The sequence below is a fragment of the Notechis scutatus genome, chromosome 2, assembly GCF_049901735.1.
Source record: "Notechis scutatus isolate UNSWTSFEM ecotype Mainland chromosome 2, rNotScu1.2, whole genome shotgun sequence".
NCBI classification, from domain to species: Eukaryota; Metazoa; Chordata; class Lepidosauria; order Squamata; family Elapidae; genus Notechis; species Notechis scutatus.
Window position 1 is genome coordinate 151288771 of NC_142010.1, and position 21610 is coordinate 151310380.

Below are 21610 nucleotides of genomic sequence, written 5' to 3' on the forward strand. Positions count from 1 at the left end.
TTAATCCACACTGAGGTACTGTGAGAAAACAACAGCAGCTCCATTTCGCCCTCATGTTCATCTGTTTTAATCTTAGGGTAAATTTCACACTTTCCCAGGGGGAAATTAACTGCAATAAATGTATCTTATATATCCAAATAATCAGGCTGAAATGTGTGAATCCCTTTACTCTCATTTATAGATAAAAGGGGCCTGATGATGATTAAGTATATCAAGTCAGTGTTAACTTTTAATGACAAAATAGATTTTCTCCAAGATGATGTGCCTCCCACCTGGCCTTTTATATCTTTCAGTGGTACACTCATTGCTGTTATAATCAAGTCCATCCATCCACCTTGTTGCTAGTGATCCTCTTTTTAATTTTCTTTTCATCCTCCCAGTTGACCAGAGGAAGGGGGAAGGGAGGATGCATTAGCCAAATTCATTTTTAAAATATATTTTTATTAATATGCAAACAGTAAATTCAAATCACATAGAAACAGAAAAGTAGCTACTGATTACAAAAAGAGGAAAAACAACATTTTTGGAAACTACTAGATTACAAGTTATAATTTCCCTTTCCATTGTACCCCAAATGATAGTTTCAATCAATATATTTGTAAGTGTTAGGAATTGCTCCTGATTTCCATTAAATTTCTGATTTCTATTACCAAATCTCTGGTTTTGATCCAGCACCAAATCTAAATTAGCCAAATAAATCTCAGGTAAAGGATTGGGGCTGGAAAGTTACAGATGCAGTTTGTCTGCCATTTCCAATTTCCAACTACAGGTAGTCCTCAAGTTACGACCACAATTGAGCCCAAAATGTATGTTGCTAAGTGAGAAATTTGTTAAGTGAGTTTTGCCCCATTTTATGACTTTTCTTGCCACAGTTGTTAAATGAATCACTGCAGTTGTTAAGTTAGTAACACAGTTGTTATTTGAATCTGGCTTCCTCCCATTGGCTTTTCCTGTCAGAAGGTTGCAAAAAGGGATCACATGTCCCCGGGACACGGCAATCGTCATAAATATGAGTCAGCTGTCAAGCATCCAAGTGTAAATCACATGACCATGGGGATGCTGCAATGGTCCTAAGTGTGAAAAATGGCCTTAAGTCACTTTTTTCAATGCTGTTGTAACTTCAAATGAACTGTTGTAAGTCGAGGTCTACCTGTACTGACCATGGTGTCTGAAGCTGACCCATTTGGGGCAGCCTTTTCCTCTCTTCAGATTCTTACTTCAATTTTAGAGGGTTGCTAGCCCTATCCCGCCAGAGAGCAAGTAGTCAAAGCTGCAAATAAATTTAAAAAAAAACCTAAAAAAATTACGGGGAAACCCTCCTTTCCACCTTCAACCCCGGTTTTGCATTTTAACACTTGTCAAGCTCTGCCTTGCATTGATGCACGTGGGGATGCTGGTAACTCACGGGTTATCTTAGTCTCCTGCAAGCAAATAAGATCCGCTCCCAGAGAATCCAGGAGCTGCCTCAACCCTGCCGACCCCGCTCCTGCCCGGAGCCCGTTCACGTTCCAAGTCACCATCCTCATCCCAGGTAAGCGGGGCGGCTCAAAACCAAGCAGCCAAGGGGAACCCTTCGCCGAACGTCACTTCCTGCCGCCAAGCAAGAGGGTTTTCTTTTTCAAAAAAATAAATAAAAAATAGAATGGGCGTTCACTTCCGGTTCTATTTAGAATTGGTGATCTGCGGGGCGGAAGTGGAGGGAATGTAGAGGAACGGTTCGAAGTTGGGTGCGCTAATTCGAACAGACAATGCACTCGTTTGTTTTTAAATCTACAAGAGATTATTCAAGATTTAGAGTACACTTTACAAACATGTGACATTTTTGTGTAATCAATTATAGTTGCTAAAAATGCTTTTCACCAGATTTTTTTTTTGTAATTGACTTTCATTTTTAACCTGTTCCTGGACGTTTGGAAGCCTAAGGTCTGGTGCCTTTGAGAGAAAATTTAATCTCCTTTCACACCTGATTGTTTCTTAATTTGGCTTGCAAGCATAAAATCCAATACAGTAAAATTAATTTTGCATGCTGCAAAATCTGAAGCACGTGGGAGCTAGAAGGGGAAGGGGAGGATGAAAGATAGGTGATTTTTTTAAATCGAGTTTGCAAAAAGCCAGAGTTTTTGGAAGAGAAAGTTCAAGATCTTTATACTTCCACTTTACAAGCTTCATAATAACTTCATCGCCTTGAAAGTTATCTAGACTTAAACTATGGGTTATAATCTCCCCAGGGGGTCTTGATCAAACGGGAAGGATTATCTTGCAAATGCAAAGTGAGTGAATTTGTCATTTGGAATCAATTTTTGGACCTGGCTAAATTTGCAGATCCAGCAATTTGTCAAAAAATGACAGCAGTTTTTTATTAGCTTTATTCATGGTGGAGGGTCACACAAGTATGCGAGGAATGCATCATCCCCATGGTAGTTATTTATTTTACTGTTGGAAGGAGAGGGAGAAGTTAAAATATCTGATGTTTTTCAGTGGGACTACAGCCTTTTTGGAAATGGAATGGGATTTCAAGTAGGGAATGAATGTATCAGAAATTCTTTTTTTTTCAAAAACTGTTATTCTAGATCCAGTCTTTATGCTATGATTGTCTATTTCATGTACATGTTAGAACTAACTTTTGAAAAAAAAAAAAGCCTGTTGTTTCCCAGAGTTGGCTATGTATTTGACCTGGAGAAAGAATCCCTGTTTGTTAATTATGCATAATTAATTTTTATCCCACTTTTCCTTCTAAAATTTTATCGCCACAACTACAACCCCAGCCCTTTAAAATATGTGGGACTGGAAAAGAGTGTCTGACCAAAAGTTCACTTAGGGACTTTCGGCCCTGATAATCCAAATCCACGAATGCTACACTACTTATGATAGTGTCCTACACCCACCTAAAAAGTTGTAATGATTTTAATGGGATTTGGATCAAAAGATCATCTTCTGTGCTCCTGCCCATCTGGGTTAGACAACAACTTTACCCTACGATCTGGTGCTGCTGTCTCCTTCTTCCAACTTTAAGGCTAATATTAGTACTGACCTTTTCTGCCAAGGTTTTTTTTTTTGGAAAGACTTCCTGGATTGTTTTGCCTCCAGCTCAGCAACAATTATTAATCACACCATGACTGGAAACCTGACCCCCTAAAAAAAGTTCTTGCCGTAGTGACAAGGCAGTCCTTCCAATGCTATGGCTTCTAGAAAACAAACGGGATTGATCAGCTATGGAGGAAAAACCTACCAAAATCCCAGGTACGGTTTTTTAAATTGATAGTGCTGGTAACTAGAAAACTAGAGGGACAGTAGAAGTTGTACTTTAAGGAGTTAAGGAACAGACCCCATTTGTGGCAAACATGGCATGACATAGCTCCTGTCACCTTGTTGTCTGGATGTTGGTTTATGATTCCTGCTGGGAAATACCTAAGAGTGTGCTGCACAGAACAGTACCCTTCCCCGTTTTTTCTCCGTCCATCAGCTCAGCCCGATCTAGCTTTCCCAGCTTCCTGGCCTAGAATGTTGGCAGGTGAAAAGTGGAGACGTTGATGCCCAGGATTTGCTCTGCAATATATAAAGCTTGGGTTGAAATTGTTTATGAAAGGGTTACCTATGTTAAATGGGGGTAGACACTGAGTACATATTGAGCAACTTGCTGCAAAGCTTGCATAAGAAGACATACAAATATAGCCAAACAATATGATGAATAAAGTTTGATTCATTTTTATCTTTAAATGGTTCTTTACCTAATTTATTCCATGTCACTAAACTTATCTAATGTTGCTCTTTACCTCCATGTGATGTCTCTGTAGTAAAAGTCCACTTGTTTCCCCTTGTTTTAATCATCAGGTTTATATGCAGGGGTGGGATTCTACCGGTTCTGTCCATCTCTGTAGAACCGGTTGTTCTGAAGAGCAGCAGACATAGAACCGGTTCTATGTCTGCTGCTGTTTTGGCCCACCCGCTTGCCTGGGCTCTTACCTGTCCTTTATTTCTTGCTTTTTTCAACCTCAGCTGCTTTGTGCAGCACAGCTACAGTTGAAAAAGCAGGAAAAAAGGGCTTTTCCAACCTGCACGCAGCACTGCTCAGCTGTCCGGGCAGCTCAGCAGGTTGTAAATTGCACTCCTGCGACTCGTGCGACTCCCACGACTCGTGTGACTCCCGCATGCACACATGACACAAAGCAACAGAACCGGTAGTTACACCGGTCGGATCCCATCCTGTTTATATGCCAGATTTCTTTCAGGATTTGGCAGTGGTATACATAAAATCCCTCCTCCTTCTTTCCAACAACAGCCCTACAAGGTAGTTTGGACTAAAAGAAAGTGATAGGCCCAAAGTCACCCAGTGGCTATGGATAGATATGAATGTGACTTTCGGTTCCCAGTCCTACAACTTAAAGACTATCCCATTGTTGGTCATCTAATCTAGTCATTGGTCTTCTAATGTATTTTTTTTTCTTTGAAAGGTCTGCAACATGATGCTATTTTTTCTTCTAATAAAATGGGTATGGTAGCTATTATTGAAGTATAACTTCTGATTTTTTATTATAGTCAGAACCCCCAAAGTAATAATAATTTAATTATCTCCTATCTTTCGTCAGTCCCAGGGCATTCCCAGAGACATATAAAGTCTGACTTTTTAAAAAATGCATTGGATTGTGCTTACTTCAGTGTAACACTCTTCTAATGTATATTCAAACAATTTATTAAAGATTTATATATGTAAAAAAACATTATAATAGAAGAAAGTGGTTTTCTTTTGATCTTGATCAACTGGTGCTAGCTACTGCTTCATGCTCAAAGAAAGGACATATCAGTGTCTGGATCCCATCAAGATTTTAAATGCTAAATTTCCTAATATAATGGCAAACCGAAAGGAGTTTTTAAGCTGATCACAGACAGAACAACTCTTTGGGTAATCTTTGGGAAATCAGGTCTTATATCTGTTCAGAATCAGAACCAGACATTTGAATTCTCAACCAGGTTCAAGATATAATCCACCTAGAAAGTCTTATGCACAAGTTCCCGTCTTTTGAATCAGATTTATAAAGCACTACTTTCCACTGAACTATTTTCTTTGTTCTGAGAAATATTATTTTGTGACTTATTTGCCCAAGCACCTTCTCAGTTTATGATGAGAAAAAGTTGGCTTTAATCCAAGAACATTTTAAAACGTCAGTCATTTCAGATCACATTCTTAAAGTGAAACAGAATAATATCATTGCTCTTTTGTTGGTTTTGTGGTTTGAATTTTATTATTTGGGGATAGATGGGGTTGTTTTTTCAAAATTCCTACTATTTAAGTACTGTTAAATATTAATGAGTATCTTGAAGGATGAGGGGCTTTGATCTCTTATCTCAGCTCTTGCTTATTTATCTTCTTCAGTATTGCTCAAAGAATGCCAGCAAAGCCACATACGTTCTCATAGTGGTAGTTTAAACTGTATGTCCTAGACCAGAAGTGTCAAACTCGAGGCCTGTGGGCCAGATCTGGCCCGTGGGTCTGCCCTGGAAACAGCAACAATCCAGCCCACAGTGCCTCTGCCAGCGAAAACAGAGCTCGGGAGGACTGCGTGTAGCCCTCGTGAGCTCCATTTTCAGTCGCAATGACCTGTAGCCCTCTGCCAGCAAAAATGGAGCTTGGGGGGGCTCTGTTTTCACTGGCAGAGGGCTGCAGGAGGCCATCACAGCTGAAAACAAAGCTCAAAAGCCCATCTTTGCTGGCAGAGCACTTGGGCCACAGGTGCCCCCCCCCAACATGAGTGACGTCAAACTGGCCATGCCCCCCTGGCCACGCCCCCCCCAGCCCCCCCAAGGTCAAACAACCCTGATGCGGCCCTCAATGAAATCGAGTTTGACACCCCTGTGCTTGACCCACTGAAGGAAAACTGAAAGTTGTAATTATCCCATAAAACACAAGACTTGAATATCACTGTTTAGAATTCTTAGGTCCACTGCTAGCCTGAAGCTCTGTATTCTTCGGGAATTCTAGTTTGTGGCTGATTCCTTAGTAAACACCAGTAATACCAGCATTTTGTTTGGCTCATGAACTATTATAGATCAAAGCCATACCCAGGGCAGGTTGGGTCCTTGACACCAGTTTCAGTAGTAGTTCAGGATCATTTCTTCCAGCCATGATCTCTGGCAAGCTCTGCACTCAGTCTTGGAGCCAGAGAACAAACAAATGGTGATTTGAAAGTAAAGTGAACCAGTGGTTTGCACTGAAAACAAAATAATGGGGCTTTGGAATTCTCCATGGTAATAACCATGTTACAGAGAACTCAAACCTGTGCAAATTCTTGCATTTCTCTGCTTTCATTTATAAGAAATGCAAAGTTCTAGCTCAGGTGGCTTTAAAGACAAAAAAACATTAAGAAAAATGACAAAAATATTGAAAACAGAAGAATCCACTTTCTAGGTAGGAAGAATTGGATTTCTTCATTTAAGATTAAATATCATCCAAGCCTCTGTCTTTACCTCTATTTCTGATTCTTATTCACTTACTTCTTACTGAAAATATAGGGGTAACGTATGCATACAGTATGTCAAATAAATAAATAACAGTGTATACAGATACATTATCTAACTAAATTCAACTGCAGGGTTTAATTTAGAGAAACTGAACCTTCTAGAGAACTGGAAGCAAGAAATAAGACCCGGGGTCTCTGATGTTGAAAGAAAGACCCCCTTGGATATCAGCTGAAAATAAAAATCTGGATTACAAAAGGCTAAGAAATGAAACACGGTGTCTTTTTCAATGTCTGTGTGTCACCAGGACCTTTCTCTCCCTAATAACAAAGTATATTTGTCCAGAAGTGAGCTGCAGGTTATCTGTAGTGTATACAAAGATGGGAGTTCAACGACCGCTCGGAACCTACCTTTCATGCATATGCAAACACATGATCAGCCATAGCTGAGCCTTCAGGAAGAGCCAGACAGTCCAGTTCTGCAAGCCAGGAAGACGGTTGTCAGGATGTCTGGAGAGTTTGGGGAGCTCACACAGACTCCCCTCCAGAAAGTATGGATTCCCCGCACCAGCAGGCGTCTGCAGCAACGCAGGGGATGTGAGTTGGGATGAAAAAGTGGGTCAGTTCTTTCCCTGGAGGAAAAGCTAAGCTCTCTTTCCATGGCAGGAGGTTAGAAAAGGGAAGGGCAAGGCAGGGCAGAACCAAATCTTCAGAAGCCATGTTCTTGCAGGGATAATACAGTATACGGAAGCTATAGGAAGATGAGGGCTAAAGCAAACAGTGGCTAGTGCCAAGGCCAGAAGTGGGAAGGAGGACATTTTGTCTCTGACACCCCCTTTTTATTTCTCTTTCCGTCTCTCTCCAAAGCAGGAAGCTTGATCTCTTGCTGAGGAGTTTTGTAATTAGCCAGAGGGCTGTATGCAACCCTAAGGAGAGTACCACAAGTACTCTCTAAGCCCAACTTGCTCTGACAATAATCATTTACGATGAGGGAAGTTCATTACGTTTAAACATCTTCAAGTCACGTCTCTGAGCTCAATCTTCCTGAGAGGGAGAGACTCTAATCTTCCCAATCATCTGTTCCCCAGCCTGTGTATGGATTTCAACTTCCAGAATTCACCATAATGGTCATGCTGGTCTGCAAATTAATGACGGTGGATCCAGACTTCACCAAAGTGGAAAAGATCTAGGTTAACTGTTACCTATCCCACAATAGTCTGCTGAGGTATAGGTTTTACTCAAAGACTCTATTGGTTGCTTTAGGATTCAGAATTTTAATGCTAAACCAGAAAAACGTTGGGTGTATTAGACAGAATACCATTTCTCTCTGTTTGTGGGTTCCTGAATCTCATCACAAAATTAGGCTCAGCCTCCACTCCTTTTTCCATTTCTCTTCAGCCTCAGTGCCACAGTTCACCAATTCACCAACTATGGTGATCATGGTAGGATTGCCAGCACGGGGAAAAACTTACATCTCTAAAAAGCTCACTCGCTACCTCAACTGGATTGGGATCCCCACTAAAGGTAAGGAAGGGAATAAATGATTCATTCAAGGTGGATGGAATCAAAGGGCAGAGGGAGAACCACTTAAGCCAACAGAGAAGGACTTACTTAAAAATATCGAGCCATCCTAGTCTCCATCTCCCTAGTGTTCAATGTTGGACAGTATCGCCGTGAAGCCGTCCAGACATACAAGAATTATGAGTTCTTCCGCCCAGACAATGAGGAAGCTATGCAGATCCGGAGGTGAGGAGCTTATTCAGATCTGACTGGTAGAGTGGAGAAGACAGAGGAGGTTGTTTCCTACCCCAATGCCCAGCGTAGTCTGCCAGGATGCCCTCCCACATCCTAGTTTGACTTAAGTTGGGGAAAGGGGCAACAAATAAGAAACTTTCAGATACAATCGTTTTTGTGTTCTGAAAATGTTTCTGTGGCATATATGGAATCCAGGAGCATTCTTGGAAATAACCATTATGCTTGATTGTAGCATTTTCCAATATTCTACCTTCCCATTTAATGTTTTCGTAAAAAAAAATAGAGCCTTTAAAGCAATCATGGGACATATGAGTCTGATGCCCAATTGAGTTGCCTCCTCACATTGGCCCCCTGCATGACCTTTGGGGACCAGGATATATGGGTTTTGGCAAGACCACATTTTTGGTTTTTGTAAACATGGCTGAAATAATAACAAAGTGCTTAGATTTATATACCACTTCGCACTGCTTTACAGCCCTCTCTAAGCGGTCTACAGAGTCAGCTATTGCCCCCAACAATCTGGGCCTTCATTTTACAGACCTGGGAAGGATGGAAGGCTGAGTCAATCTTGAGCCTAGTGTGATTTGAACTGCCAATTTGCAGTTGGCCGGCAGTCAGCAGACATAGACTGCAGTACTGCATTCTAACCACTGCGCCACCACGGCTCTAATAACGCACATGAAACCTTCTTTAATGCAAAAATAATGTTTCAAAGATTAAACATGTGAAGCATAATTTGATTGATTGATGATGTGCCAGCGAGTTGGTGTTGACTATTAGCTGGAACATAGATTGGTTTCTCCATGACAATCTGACCCTAACTTGACCTTTCAGGTCTTCAACCTGTGCATTAATTGCCACAGTAAATGAGGCCATTCATCTTGATGATGGTTGTTCATTTCATCTTTTTCCTTCTTCCTTTTCTAGCATAAGAACCTTCTCCAGAGAGCTAGGTCTTCACATAACATCCACAGTAGGATCATTTGAGCCTGGCGGTTTGGGCCTTGAGTGAGAATTCTGGGTTGATTGATTTGTTGGCCCATTTGTTTGTTTGTTTGGCTGTCCACAGGATTTTCAGCAGTCTTCTCCAATACCACCCATTCTCTTTCTAGCCTACCTCCTAAAACTTCAAGTAGGTAGCTTGGTTAGCTAGAAAGACACTTTGCCTCTTCCATATTCCTATATGCTTTTCTTTTGTTAATGTGTTGGTTGGTTGTTATTTATTTATTTTGGTGCTGCCACAGCAATGGATCATAGTGTGTTATCTCTTTCTTACCATCTCTTTTAGACAGTGTGCATTAGCAGCTCTTCGGGATGTCAGAATCTATCTGACTTTGGAAGAGGGACAAGTGGCGGTAAGGTGGCAAAAGCCCATGTGGATCTAATCCTGTTGTCACCTATTTCAGGCTGCGTGCCAATTCAGTTGCCTTGTCTTCTCCATTACATAGGTTTTTGATGCCACTAACACTACACAGGAACGCCGTGCCCTTATCTTGCAGTTTGCCAAGGAGAATGGCTACAAAGTAAGTGGAAGAAATAAAGACCCCACAATGGGGTGTTACCTAGAGCTGCAAATTTGCAAAGGGTTGAGTGAAAACCCTTAGAGATCCTCAAGGTTACATTTTTTTTAAACTATAGAAAGAAGTTAAGTATATGACTGGAAAGTAATCAAATTAATGTTTAATCAAATCAATGTTAGTTCTTGTCCTGATCTCACCTTGTACTTTTGAAGTCTGGACTTTGTCACACTATTCAGTTGCAAGGCTGGGTTTCTGACCTATTCTACAGTCTTTGCCACAAAGCAAATTGAAAATACAGACTGAATTAAGCAAACTGGGTTTTTGTTTTTTCTTTTATTTACTTACCTTTATTTAATTTGCTTCCTACTTTCACTTACAATGCAGAAGAAGCAAAGTTCAAAATCCTGTTACATTCATCAACCATTACAAGCCATTAAGATATTAAAAAACAAGTAACATCAGAATTTTTTATTCTAGAATACCTACTAAGACAATACAGTTCAGTTCTTAAAGCAAATTAATCAGTCCTAATTGTCAGTTAGGTGACAATTTTGGCTGTGATTAGATGAGAAAGATTTTTTTAAAAATAATTTCATTCAAAGTTCTTTTTAAAGAAACAAGACAATGCAAATTAAACTCAGAAAGGAAAAGAAAAGAAAAGAAAGAATAAAAAGCGCAAGAAAACAGAAAAAAGAAAGAGAAAAGAAAAACATTTCAAGAAGTGACCTCTGATCTTCATTACAATGAGTACAAACACCATTTATTCTTCATCCTCTATAAGATTGCATGCAAACATATCTTCTTCCCATTACCCACTCCTTATCTAGACACAAATCCATAAATCATTTAACATTTCAGTTCTGGTGTTGGCCAAAGTCCACAAAAGGTTCCAAGAATTTTATAGAAACATGTCTTATTTTAATTGTGGTCAAACAAACCAACTTTGTACTCCTTCCATTTGCTTCTAGGAATCTTAATCTTTAATTCATTCAGATGTTATTACAGGATTTGCTCTGTCTTCAGATTTTATTTTTCCCACCTCGAAAGCTACTTCAAGGCTTACATCCCTTTTGTAAATCTAATAAGGAGGCATTGTCCAAGTCATTCTTTTCACATCGTTTGTATTTCCACTTTAACTGTCATCTCTGCCTTATAATCCATATATTTTTCATTTTCCAGTATTTCAATAACTTCTTTATATTGTAATATTTCTGCCTCAGATGAGACTTGTTTTAGCTCTTTGGCCCATAGATTTTCCAAGGTATTCTCTTTCATAACTGTCATTTCCTTTTAAATATCTTTTTTAACATAATCTAGACATAGAAGCAGACATCACTGCTGACACTGTAGCTCCCAGTTTCTGTCCTGATTCTTCAAATGTCTCCTGGAGTATTTCAAATGGCATACCATGATCTGTCATTTTGTCTCAATGCTGATGAAAAGCAAGCCTGCATCTTCATTGTTTTTTTATGCCTAGAATATTTAGCCCCTTCTAGTATCCAATTTCTGAAAACATAAAGCCTCAAATTTTTATTATGATTTAAGGTAAGCTAAATAATTTAGTTCCCATGAAGATGCTTTTTATATAATTATTTTCAAAATCTTACAACAAAAGCCCTAGTATTTCAAAGTTGTCTGTTCTCTGAATTCATTTATAACTTTCTTGAACTAAATTGAATTTAATTTGGAATTAAAATCTTCTTTAGCTTTGGCAATTTGCTTCAAATTCTTTAGATTCTTAAGCTTATACTGCAAGTTATTTTTTTTCTTTTATTCCAATATAAATGTAAACTCACCAGGTTTACTCCCCATTTTTAGTTAGGGAAGGAAGGACAAAAATACATCCTTCTCCCCCAATATGGGTCATTTCCTAGATACTTCAGTTTGCCTGTTGCCCTAGTAATTTGGAATTCACAAAAATAAGGTCATGCAGGGCGTGCATAAGCGCAGAAACGTGCCTACTGTCCCTGTCCTATTGTTTCTTTTTATTTTTCTTATATGTATCCATTTCATGTATTCATAATTATGTTTATACATACCTATTATCTTGTAAGCGAATGACAAATCAAATAAATAAAATAAATAACCTGACCCTTTAAATCATGGATTATATTAAAATGCTAATACGAGATGTCACATCTGGAAGATTCCCAGTAGGGCTGTTGTTTTTTCTTAGCTAAATTTGCAGGTTGCATATAGATTAGGCATTAATCCGCCAGGTGGATTCACTTGCCTTTCTCCCCATTACCACCATGTCTCAAACTGCCAGCAGGTTCTGAAGGCTTACATAAAAATACAACATCTGAAAAATTTGTATAATCGAAGAAAATCCTTCTGTCAGGAGCAATTATTGCGATTTCATATTCTTTCCACTCTGAAAATAATTGTTTTCACCAGTTGTAATAGCTGCTTGGTGGCTGACTGCATAATCTTTTTTTTCCTCTTTCTGTGACCCCCCTCATCTGCCACCAAAGGTTTTCTTCATTGAATCCATCTGTGATGATCCAGACATCATCCAGGAAAATATCAAGGTAAAATTCTTTTCTGTGCCTTTTGTCAGATATTTTGGTAATGTTTAAAGTCTGGAAAAGCACTAAATCCAGATATAAAATTTATATCTGTCCATGTTCAGGGGCATTCATTTGCATAGTTCAAAGGGATGGGACTTAGCCATTGTAAAATTCATTCTGGTTTGGTGCAAAGGTTTTGGGTGGTATTCGAAAGTAAACTGACAACCAGCTATTAACAACTAATAATGGGGCTCCTTTAGGGCAGGGGTTTAGTACCATTCTGGAATAGTGCTACTGTGAAATAATAATATTGTATTCCAGAAAAGTGTCACATCTGTGGTAAAAAGCAACCTGAAATAACAGCTGATAAGTGCATGAAAAGGAGAGAAAGCTAGATAGTGAATAACTGCATTTATTTCATTCATTTATTCATTTTATTATAGTTGCCCACTCCAACAGATTCTGAGTGGCTGACAGAATCAAATACAAGATAAAACAATTGAAAACATAAACAACACAAGAGCCTGGAAAACAGTACAATAGCCTCCACCCCCCAAAGATTAAGTCCAGGCCTGGGACCTAAGCCAGGTTTTAAGGACACTTGGAAACCCTAGGACAGTTGAGCATCATCCATATCTCTGGGGGAATGCTGTTCCAGAGGGTGTGGCTGTGAGGGAGAAGCCATACTTGCTAGGTCCCACAGGTTGGCCGCATTTCATGTAAGGGACCTGAAGTGCCCCCACTCAGTCCAAATGTATTGGGAAGGCAGAAACAGTGGGAGGGAGGTGGTTCCTCAGGTAACCAAGCCCTGTGACATGAAGGGCTTGAAAAGTAACAACCAGCACCTTGAATTGCACCCAGAAACCAACTGGTAGCCAACACAGTGGTGACATGTGGCCACAATGAGAAGTTACGGCTCATGCTGCTGCATTTTGAAGCAGCTGAGCTTCCGAATGGTCTTTAAGGGCAGCGCTATATGGAATACATTGTAGTAGTCCAGTCTGCAGGGCCTCCTGGTTGAAGAAAACAATATACACAATATACCTGTGGAAAGGCCTTCCTGGCCACAGCTGCCATCTGCTCTTTGAGCAGTAGCTGTGAATCCGGGACTCCCCCAAGTTGTACACAGGTCTTGATGGGGAAATCAAGTCCCATCCAAGGCACAGATGTGAAGGTTCCCAACCTAAGAAGCCCAACAGCCACATCCACTTAGTCTTGTAAGCATTGAGCCAAAGTCTCAGTGCTTCTCCAGTCCAGATCCAAACAGTTTCCCAAAAGTGGATCAGTACCTCGACAGATTTCCTTGCAGAATCTGGGGCAGAGATGTAAAGCTGAGGACACCTCCTTCCTCTCTGGCTTTCTAGACTCATACTAATCCGGCTAATAACAAAGATCACCAGGCTGGTTGGGCATCTCTTCATCATGTTCTCTATCTCCACCCTATATCTCTTCTTGCCTGGTGTACCACCCACCCACAGCAAGTGAAGCTAACCAGTCCTGATTATAAGGACTGTAACCGGGATGAAGTGGTGGAGGATTTCCTCAAGAGGATTGAGTGTTACCAGAAAAGTTACCAGCCATTAGATGATGAGTTGGACAGGTAAGGAGGGAATGTCTCTGCTACTATGTTGGGGTGAGGCAGGTACACACAAGGCCGTCTGCGTTGCAGGGCATTTGAATTTGCCGTGGCTTGCAAAACATGGCATCAAAAAGATATCAAGGTTAAAAAGTCCCCACCCACCCCCGGCAAAAAAAAGTTTGCACTGCTCATGATAGCATAAACGGTTTTGGGAAAAACTTTGTGCCTTCCATTAAATAAAACAAGTGGACTGCCAAGAATTTTGTTGCCAGTTCAATTCTGAGTATCCATAATTTCAACAAGAGACCCCTGGATATCCACAAGAAGTTGTTTAAGGGGTGGAGTGAAGAGAAAAAAGTGGGGAAAGGAAGGCATCTGCTGCTCCTTCACACAATATGCATACGCAATTCCAAATATGACAATGCATTTGCTTGTAATCAACATAAATTAAATATATTCTGTAACTGGCACCAGAGTTTAATGGTCAGTTTTATCTTTCATATTTGTGGAAATGGGTAAAATGTATGTTATGTAATGATGGTAGAAACTTCCACACTGCCAGCATCATTTCAACCACCAGATCTGTCACAAAACAGATTACACTCAGAAACAGTCCACAATCACCTTCATGTCTGCCTCTCATGATACACAGAGAACGCCATGAGCCACTTTGGGTACAGTATATCCTTTTTTCTTCCATTAGGTAGGTAATTATGTTACCTAATCCATGTCATATTATCAGAAGAATCTGAGGGATGGAAGACACCTAAATAATTAAACTTGTGTGCCATCATGTTACAAGCTTCATTCCTTTTGTAGGCATGTTGTGGCATCACACACACACACACACACACGGAGGGGCATGAGTGGTGTTTTGTCATTTTGACAAAATTGTCAGATTCTGTAAATGAACTGCTTCTGCTCTGAACTACCATCACTTGTACAGTTACAGATGTTCCTTCTCCTCCCAGTCTAAAAAAAAAAGTAAAGTAATTTCCAGTATTTTGCATTTTCCTATTTGTCAGTAGATATGTAAACAAACACCATGAGATCCTCTCAAGGTTATCTGGCCACTACTCCTCTGTCAGGTTTAAAAGTAGCTGTCAGTTATGAAGCTGAAACAATAGCAGGGTTGACATTTTTACAACTAAGCACCTTTTCCAAAACAGCTGTGAGTGTGTTTTGCGTGTTGAAACAGCAACTGAGTTAGCAAGGAAGAGAATAATTAGGTTCTAAACAATGCATACGGGAAAAGGCAGGATTTGGAACAGATTTGGAACTTTCTGTGAAGGGTGGGGAGAAGAAAATCATGGAGAAAGGGCGGGGAAGAGAAAGTACAGAGAGTAAAGAGCTGGGAGGCAAGTTGAGGCATGAGTTTCTACCTGGAACTAAATTAACCTTTTAGAAAAATATAGTGATTCAATTACAAGCATTGCAACAGCTTCAATAAATTGGACCACAGTCAGAAATAAATGATGCAGTTCCTCCAACCAGCCTCGACATGCAATCACTAGAGGCCAGAGGTGAATCTCAAGATGGCATTCTTTCTACTAAGGAATGCAAAAAAATCTAAGTACTTTATCTTTTATATTTAACCCACTGATCTTCAAGTGAGTTTTCTAGTAAAACAATATCCATGTTTCCAATTGTTAGTCTGTTAACAAAGATTAGGAAGTTTTTAAGAAGGCTGACATTACTGCAGTGCTTTCTAGCTATCTGATCATCGCACCACAGGCTAGAATTCATCTCTATAATTCTATTTTATTCCTATATCTAGTACTGGTATGTATGAGAGCTGTGGTCTACTGTATATAGTATTCTGAAATTAATCTTTGCTTGTCTAATTTTGTAATGAATATTCTGTCTCCATTCTTAAGCAAAAGATAAAATTTCTATGAGAATATGCTGTAGGAGACATCCTCACAAAAAAAAAACACAAAAAAACAACAACACCTTAACTCTATGAGGAACGGACCCCATCTTGAATTTCATTCTGGTAATAGTGTCTTTTCCAGTCTAATGCCATGTGACTACATTTCCCAAAATTCTAAGCATTTGGAGATAGGGTTAGGGAAAGCTGTTATAATTTTGGTGAATATTTAATACCAGTACTGAAAATCAGCAGTAAAATATTAGATGTTAGGAATAATCAGGAGCGAATTATGCTGGTTAAAAATGCCACATTTTTGAAAACCAATATTTAAAGAAAAGCAGGCACTAAGAAATGTTGAGTGCTTAATCCATGAGAGTGGTGAATTGGTTACCCCACAAAGCTGTTGCACTACACTCCCAGAAAGCCCGTGATAGATGGTAAAGATGGCGGAGAGTCGTAATTCAAACATCTGGGAAAGTCAGAGTTTTCCCAGACCTTATTATAACTAACAAATGGATTAGCTTCTACAGATCCATCCAAACGAATGGCTCCTCAAATATGACTTGGTTATTCTTCTTACTGTAGTTCCCTGTCCTACATTAAGATCTTCAATGTTGGCAGTCGGTACCTAGTGAATAGGGTCCAGGACCACATACAGAGTCGCACAGTTTATTACCTGATGAATATCCATGTGACACCCCGCTCCATCTACCTCAGTCGGCACGGGGAGAGCGAGCTTAACCTCCGGGGGCGGATTGGGGGTGACTCTGGACTATCTGAGCGTGGCAAGCAGGTATGCTTATCATATTTGTTACACCTTGGTATGTTGTTGCATGTAAGATGTTTCAAGTCAGGCCAAGCAGCATAAAAGCATCAGCGGTTTGATGTAGTGATCAAAGCACCAGGCTAGCACTCACAGAAAGAGCCTGTGTGTTCCATTTCTTCCTTAGGCATATAAAGCCACGTGGGTCAGTCACCCTTTCCCAGTCCTAGGAAGTTGGCAAAAGGAAAATGCTTCTAAAAATCTTACCAAGAAAAATGTAAGGACTAATCCAGGCAATTGCCTGGAGTCAAATAAAGCCAAATAAAGCCAAATAAACTTTATCACAGTCAAAGACCAGAGACCAGAACAAATAAAAACACTCAATGAATATCCAGTTAAAAATTCTAGAAAAAAGTAATAAATAACAGATAAAATCTATATTAAAATCACAATTGCCAAATCCAGTCTGTCAGTTACATATGGTCTAACTATAACAATCCATAAACTGTGAGGCCCATAGTCAAATAAATACTAAAATGCAAAGAAATCGTAATGTAAAAGGGTTTGCCACATTAGTTATGTAAAATCGCTAAGGTGGAAAAATGTTTTTTTCCGATTATTTCTATAAAAGAAGCATCAAAGGAGTATCTGTACAATGGCCTCCACCTCTCCTGAGCCACAGGAGCAAGGAGTCAAATCTGGTTCGAAGGCACACAGAATTCAACAGTATAAAATGTGCTATAGCTAATTTTGTTTGTTAAACCCCACTGAAAATATTCAGGGAGCAGCTACATAGGAATCTTTGGAATAAATATATCCCCAAATGCAAGCACTCGATCTTTTATTGGGTTTACATAAACTGAACCATTAAAATCAACCTAGTTGTAAACCACCATTAACAATTATAAACTGGAGGCTTTCATCTCAAAGCCACCCGATTCCTCACAAATCTAAAGTCCTCTATATCCATGTATCTGTTTTCCATGGAGTTTCTAGAAGTTGCTGTGGCTTTTTAAAGAGAATTATGAAAGATTGCATCTATAAAGGAGACTGGATGTCCTGTATGTTGGCTGCTGTACATTTGATGACAGCTGTGATATTTAAAGGTTATCCTTGTAAGATTTTCCACCCCAGGTGTCCATTGGAAATGCTTAGATCCAGGAGCTCCATATTAAGCTGTAGAAAGTTTGAACATAGGGCTTTTGTGTTCCTACTTTCAAATACAAAGCATGAATTCTTAGAAAAGAAGGGCAGGAGCCAAGTGTCATGTTTCTGGTTTACGACAAACGTGCTGAGTCCCTCAGGTGATTTCATATCTAACTTTTTCCATTTTTTTCCCTCCCTCCCTTTCTTTGTCAGTTTGCCTGTGCCTTGGCCAACTTCATCCGTTCCCAGGATATCAGCGACCTCAAAGTCTGGACAAGCCACATGAAACGCACAATCCAAACAGCAGAAGCATTGCATGTGCCCTATGAACAGTGGAAAGCATTGAATGAGATTGATGCGGTGAGAAGCTATCCTTAACACATCCTGGTTCTTAAATTGCGAGGGTAGCCCTTAGGGTTGCACATTTCTCTCACTCTCGTTTACCGCAAATTGCCTTCTATGACCAAGAGAGAGAGAGGCCTAACTCTCAAGACCAGAGTTCCTTCTTTAGCCTGCGCCTGTGGAAAGCATATGAGGGAAACCTGATCCCTTGCTTCTTCATAAACTTTCTTTCGGCTGACTTTTCTTCTCAGTGTCCAGAGCTCAGGGATTCCAAATCCTGCATTTGTTTCAGGGTGTCTGTGAGGAGATGACTTATGAAGAAATCCAGGCCAGTTTTCCACAAGAGTTTGCCCTGCGAGATCAGGACAAATACCGCTACCGCTATCCTAAAGGAGAAGTAAGAACTGTGCAATCTGGAACACGGGTGGATTTAGGTAGCATGTTACAAAAGGGGGAAATGGGCAAATCTAACATGTTCCCAAGAACAGAGGAAGATGTGAAAAGAAAGTATTATCACTAATCAAAGAAAAATGGCTAAAATTGGGAGTCCCCCTTAAGGTTATAACGAAAAGCAGGTCAAAAATTCTAATCTAACACCAACAGAGAGGCCTCTCCAAATTTCTTCCTTCAGTCCTATGAAGATTTGGTGCAGCGCCTGGAGCCAGTCATCATGGAGCTGGAACGACAAGAGAATGTCCTGGTGATTTGCCACCAAGCTGTCATGCGCTGCCTCCTTGCCTACTTCCTGGACAAAAGTGCAGGTATCAGAGTCCATTTTTTCCACATTGCAAGACTTCTCCCCCTTCCTGATTTAGTCTTCTTAGCTGAGAGCCTGGGAGACTGGTGGTGGCAAAATCCTCTGTGTATGATTCTTCCTGTACATATGACATTTTCTCTTCCCTATTATACTTGCCAGTGGGGGGGAAATTGAGTTTCAACTCTTTTTAGTTTGCAAGAGGAGGTGGCATTTACAGACGGGATGGATTGTTCTTATGCACCAGTTCTTCCTTAGACTCTCTGTGTACTTCTGGAGATTACTTTTGTTTCATTTGCCATTCTTCTTTTTCAGAGGAATTGCCATACCTCAGGTGCCCATTGCACACTGTTCTCAAGCTCACCCCAGTGGCATACGGTAAGTCCCTTCCTCCTAGGCAAAGATCCATTTGGGTAGCAAACATGTCAGAAGTCTGCTTTGGGGGAGCATGCAGACAGCAGGGATTAGGCACTGAAGATGAATGTATTGTAAAACAAAATATAATATACTCACATTGCTACTTAAAGTAGGGGTGTCAAACTCACGGCCCGCAGGCCAGATGCATCAGGCACAGGCCACGCCCACGCCCAGTTTAGCGAAGGGTAAAAAAGCCACGATACGTCACGTGATGACATGACACCGTTGAGTGACACCCCTGACCGAAAGAATGCTTATCTAATGGTGGTTGGGAATAAATTGTTCTCCAATGCTAATAAGCTTCCTCCCATTTTGTGGCTATGTAGTCACCGATACACTCCTTCAGCGACTTCCTACTGTATGAATACTGCGGAACATGCAGGGAGAAAAAGCAAGAATTGCTGGCCTATACCGTCTTTTCCAATTCATTGATTCTAACATGGTTTGCCATTGCTACTTTCTTGATCTTTTTGACTTCACTGCCCGCTGTAAGCTACAGTCCTAGAACTTTTGGCTGCCCTACTAGACAAATCCAATCCTGCTTAGCTTCTCTAAGATCAGCTAAGTTCAGTTGTGCGTTGCCACCTAGCTGGACTACAGTCATTAAACATCAACCTGAACAAAGCTACACATCTCCTTCTCTTCTATATTCATCTCTGCATGCTACACAACACTGTGTTTCTGTGAACAATCAGCAGCCTATTGGCAACAACCAGCATACTGGAGTTCCAGCCTTTTTAATTCTGCTCAATGAAGAGGAAGAAAACAGGCGGCTCCAAATCAATTATTCATGCCAACCATAGCAAGTCATGACTATTTTCAGAGAAGGGAGTTTGTGCAGGCCTAGCATGTCATCCTGAAGCCGATAAAGCCGCTGGCAGTGAATGAGTGTTTGGAACTCCCATCTACCATCAGTAATTGGGGGTTCATTCTTTTGGGGACAGGCTGCGAGGTGGAATCCATTTTTCTCAATATTGAGGCTGTGAATACACACCGAGAACGCCCCACGGTAAGCAGGATTCCTGTCACGGGAGGTTTTATATGAAAACCTCTGGAAAGAGGCTGTGAAGGAAGCTGTGATTGGCAAAGGGCTTGTATGACCTGAAGCTTTTCAGCCCCATCGTGTATTCCTGGTTATTGACTTGACAGGTACTCCTGTTAAAGATCATTGTATTCAGAGTTGCATCTGTATGTAATATTTTCGTCTTATCTTCACTCCCCGCCCCCAAAACACCCTTAGCATTTTTCCTACAAAGCTAGCCAGGCCCCCTTGTATCGGCACTACCGCACTGTGCCAATGGCTAGCCCTGAGCCCACCAAACAACCCTGCTGGAAAGATCTGGGGCGCTCTCCTCCCTCTTGCCTGTTTGACCCTCAGGTAAAAGAACCCTCTCTTCACCTGACTTCCCTAACCTAATTCTGCCACATCAGACTTTAATCACTGTGCTTTGCCGTGCTATCTCAATGCTTTTACTAACCCGTCCTTGAGAAACTCCTTCGAAGCCCAAAGAAAACGATTTCACGGTGCCCGATTGTTCACAAGAAAATCCTATGCAGATGACAAGAACTAGTCAAATATTCTGCAGTGGGTTTATACTGAAAGAAGTGGTAGAACTACTCTTCTCTGCCCAAGGGCAGAGTTGAGAAACAGAGCCAAGATACACTGGCTACAATTCTAACACTCTGGATACTTGAAATTACTAATATAAATGGATGTACAGTAGATAGGCTTCAGTTCTTCACTGTATTTCCTTTTCGGGTCAACGTGGTGCTTTAAAGTTTTTCTTTCCTTTGTCTTCTTGCAGAATGTTGATGTGTCACGAGAACCTATGGAAGCCCTACACACCGTGCCAGACCATTATTAAACACTAAAAACAAAAATAAACTTACTTTATTGAAGAGGTTCTATTACTAATATAGATGTGCAGTGCCATCTAGAGAAACATGACTGGAAAGCAAGTTCTATCATTTTATACATGTAGACATATCTCATCCAAAATGTCTATAGAGATCCTCGGTCACCCAGGTCATGGTTGTCCCAAAGGTGTTTTTTTAAGAGGCAACTGGACTTTCTGGTTTTCTTTTGAAGACGTTTCGCTTCTCATCCAAGATGAGACCTCTGACTGGATGGTGGGGAATGGAAGGATTTATACTCCTTGCAGACAGCTGGCCATCCTGTAGTCAGCAATTTTTTCTGGAAATCCGTTCATACTTCTCCACCGTTCCAAGGGCCTTCAAAGAAAAATCAGAAAGCCCAGTTGCCTCTTGGAAAAAGCATCTTTGGGACAACCATGACCTGGATGACTGAGAATCTTCATAGACATTTAGAGATGCACTTTGGAATGAATACCCTTCGAATGGTGCGGGAGTATAAATGGATTTCCAGAAAAACTGCAGACTATAGGATGACCGGCTGTCTGCAAGGAGTATAAATCCTTCCATTCCCCACCATCCAGTCAGAGCTGAAGAAGCTTCTTGGATGCGAAGCGAAATGCCTTC

The 21610-nt window shown here is 40.6% G+C and overlaps 2 protein-coding genes across 6 annotated transcripts in view; one reads left to right on the forward strand and one right to left on the reverse strand.

Moving 5' to 3' along the window:
* Window positions 1-1588, reverse strand: part of APEX2 (apurinic/apyrimidinic endodeoxyribonuclease 2) — a 60903-nt gene extending 59315 nt beyond the window's left edge. For both annotated transcript variants that reach the window (XM_087956775.1, XM_026676292.2), the window contains exon 1: window positions 1406-1588. In XM_087956775.1, coding sequence (XP_087812901.1) covers window positions 1406-1526 — 121 coding nt within the window. In that variant the 5' untranslated portion in view covers window positions 1527-1588. The remainder of the gene's footprint in view (window positions 1-1405) is intronic.
* Window positions 1589-3064: 1476 nt separating this feature from the next.
* Window positions 3065-21010, forward strand: PFKFB1 (6-phosphofructo-2-kinase/fructose-2,6-biphosphatase 1). Of its 4 annotated transcripts, none has more exons than XM_026676285.2 (15): window positions 3065-3240; window positions 7851-7976; window positions 8102-8198; window positions 9496-9562; window positions 9656-9730; window positions 12202-12258; window positions 13716-13837; window positions 16275-16482; window positions 17812-17958; window positions 18233-18337; window positions 18572-18701; window positions 19010-19072; window positions 20056-20120; window positions 20352-20489; window positions 20917-21010. In XM_026676285.2, exons 1-15 carry the CDS (start codon window positions 3213-3215, stop codon window positions 20974-20976), a joined length of 1488 nt encoding a protein of 495 aa, XP_026532070.2. In that variant the 5' UTR covers window positions 3065-3212; the 3' UTR covers window positions 20977-21010. The 4 variants fall into 4 exon arrangements, with proteins under 4 accessions (XP_026532070.2, XP_026532072.2, XP_026532069.2 ...); XM_026676284.2 differs by lacking the exon at window positions 3065-3240 and adding an exon at window positions 6890-7049; XM_026676287.2 differs by lacking the exon at window positions 20352-20489.
* The last annotated feature ends 600 nt before the right edge of the window (window positions 21011-21610 follow it).

What these genes read in the sequence shown, in the direction of transcription:
- PFKFB1 (XM_026676284.2), top strand. Translation starts at nt 6,959, where the DNA reads ATGTCTGGAGAGTTTGGGGAGCTCACACAGACTCCCCTCCAGAAAGTA. An exon ending in GATTGGGATCCCCACTAAAG is followed by an intron (nt 7,977 to 8,101) that starts GTAAGGAAGGGA and finishes CCATCTCCCTAG; the next exon opens with TGTTCAATGTTGGACAGTAT. An exon ending in CTTGCCTGTTTGACCCTCAG is followed by an intron (nt 20,490 to 20,916) that starts GTAAAAGAACCC and finishes GTCTTCTTGCAG; the next exon opens with AATGTTGATGTGTCACGAGA.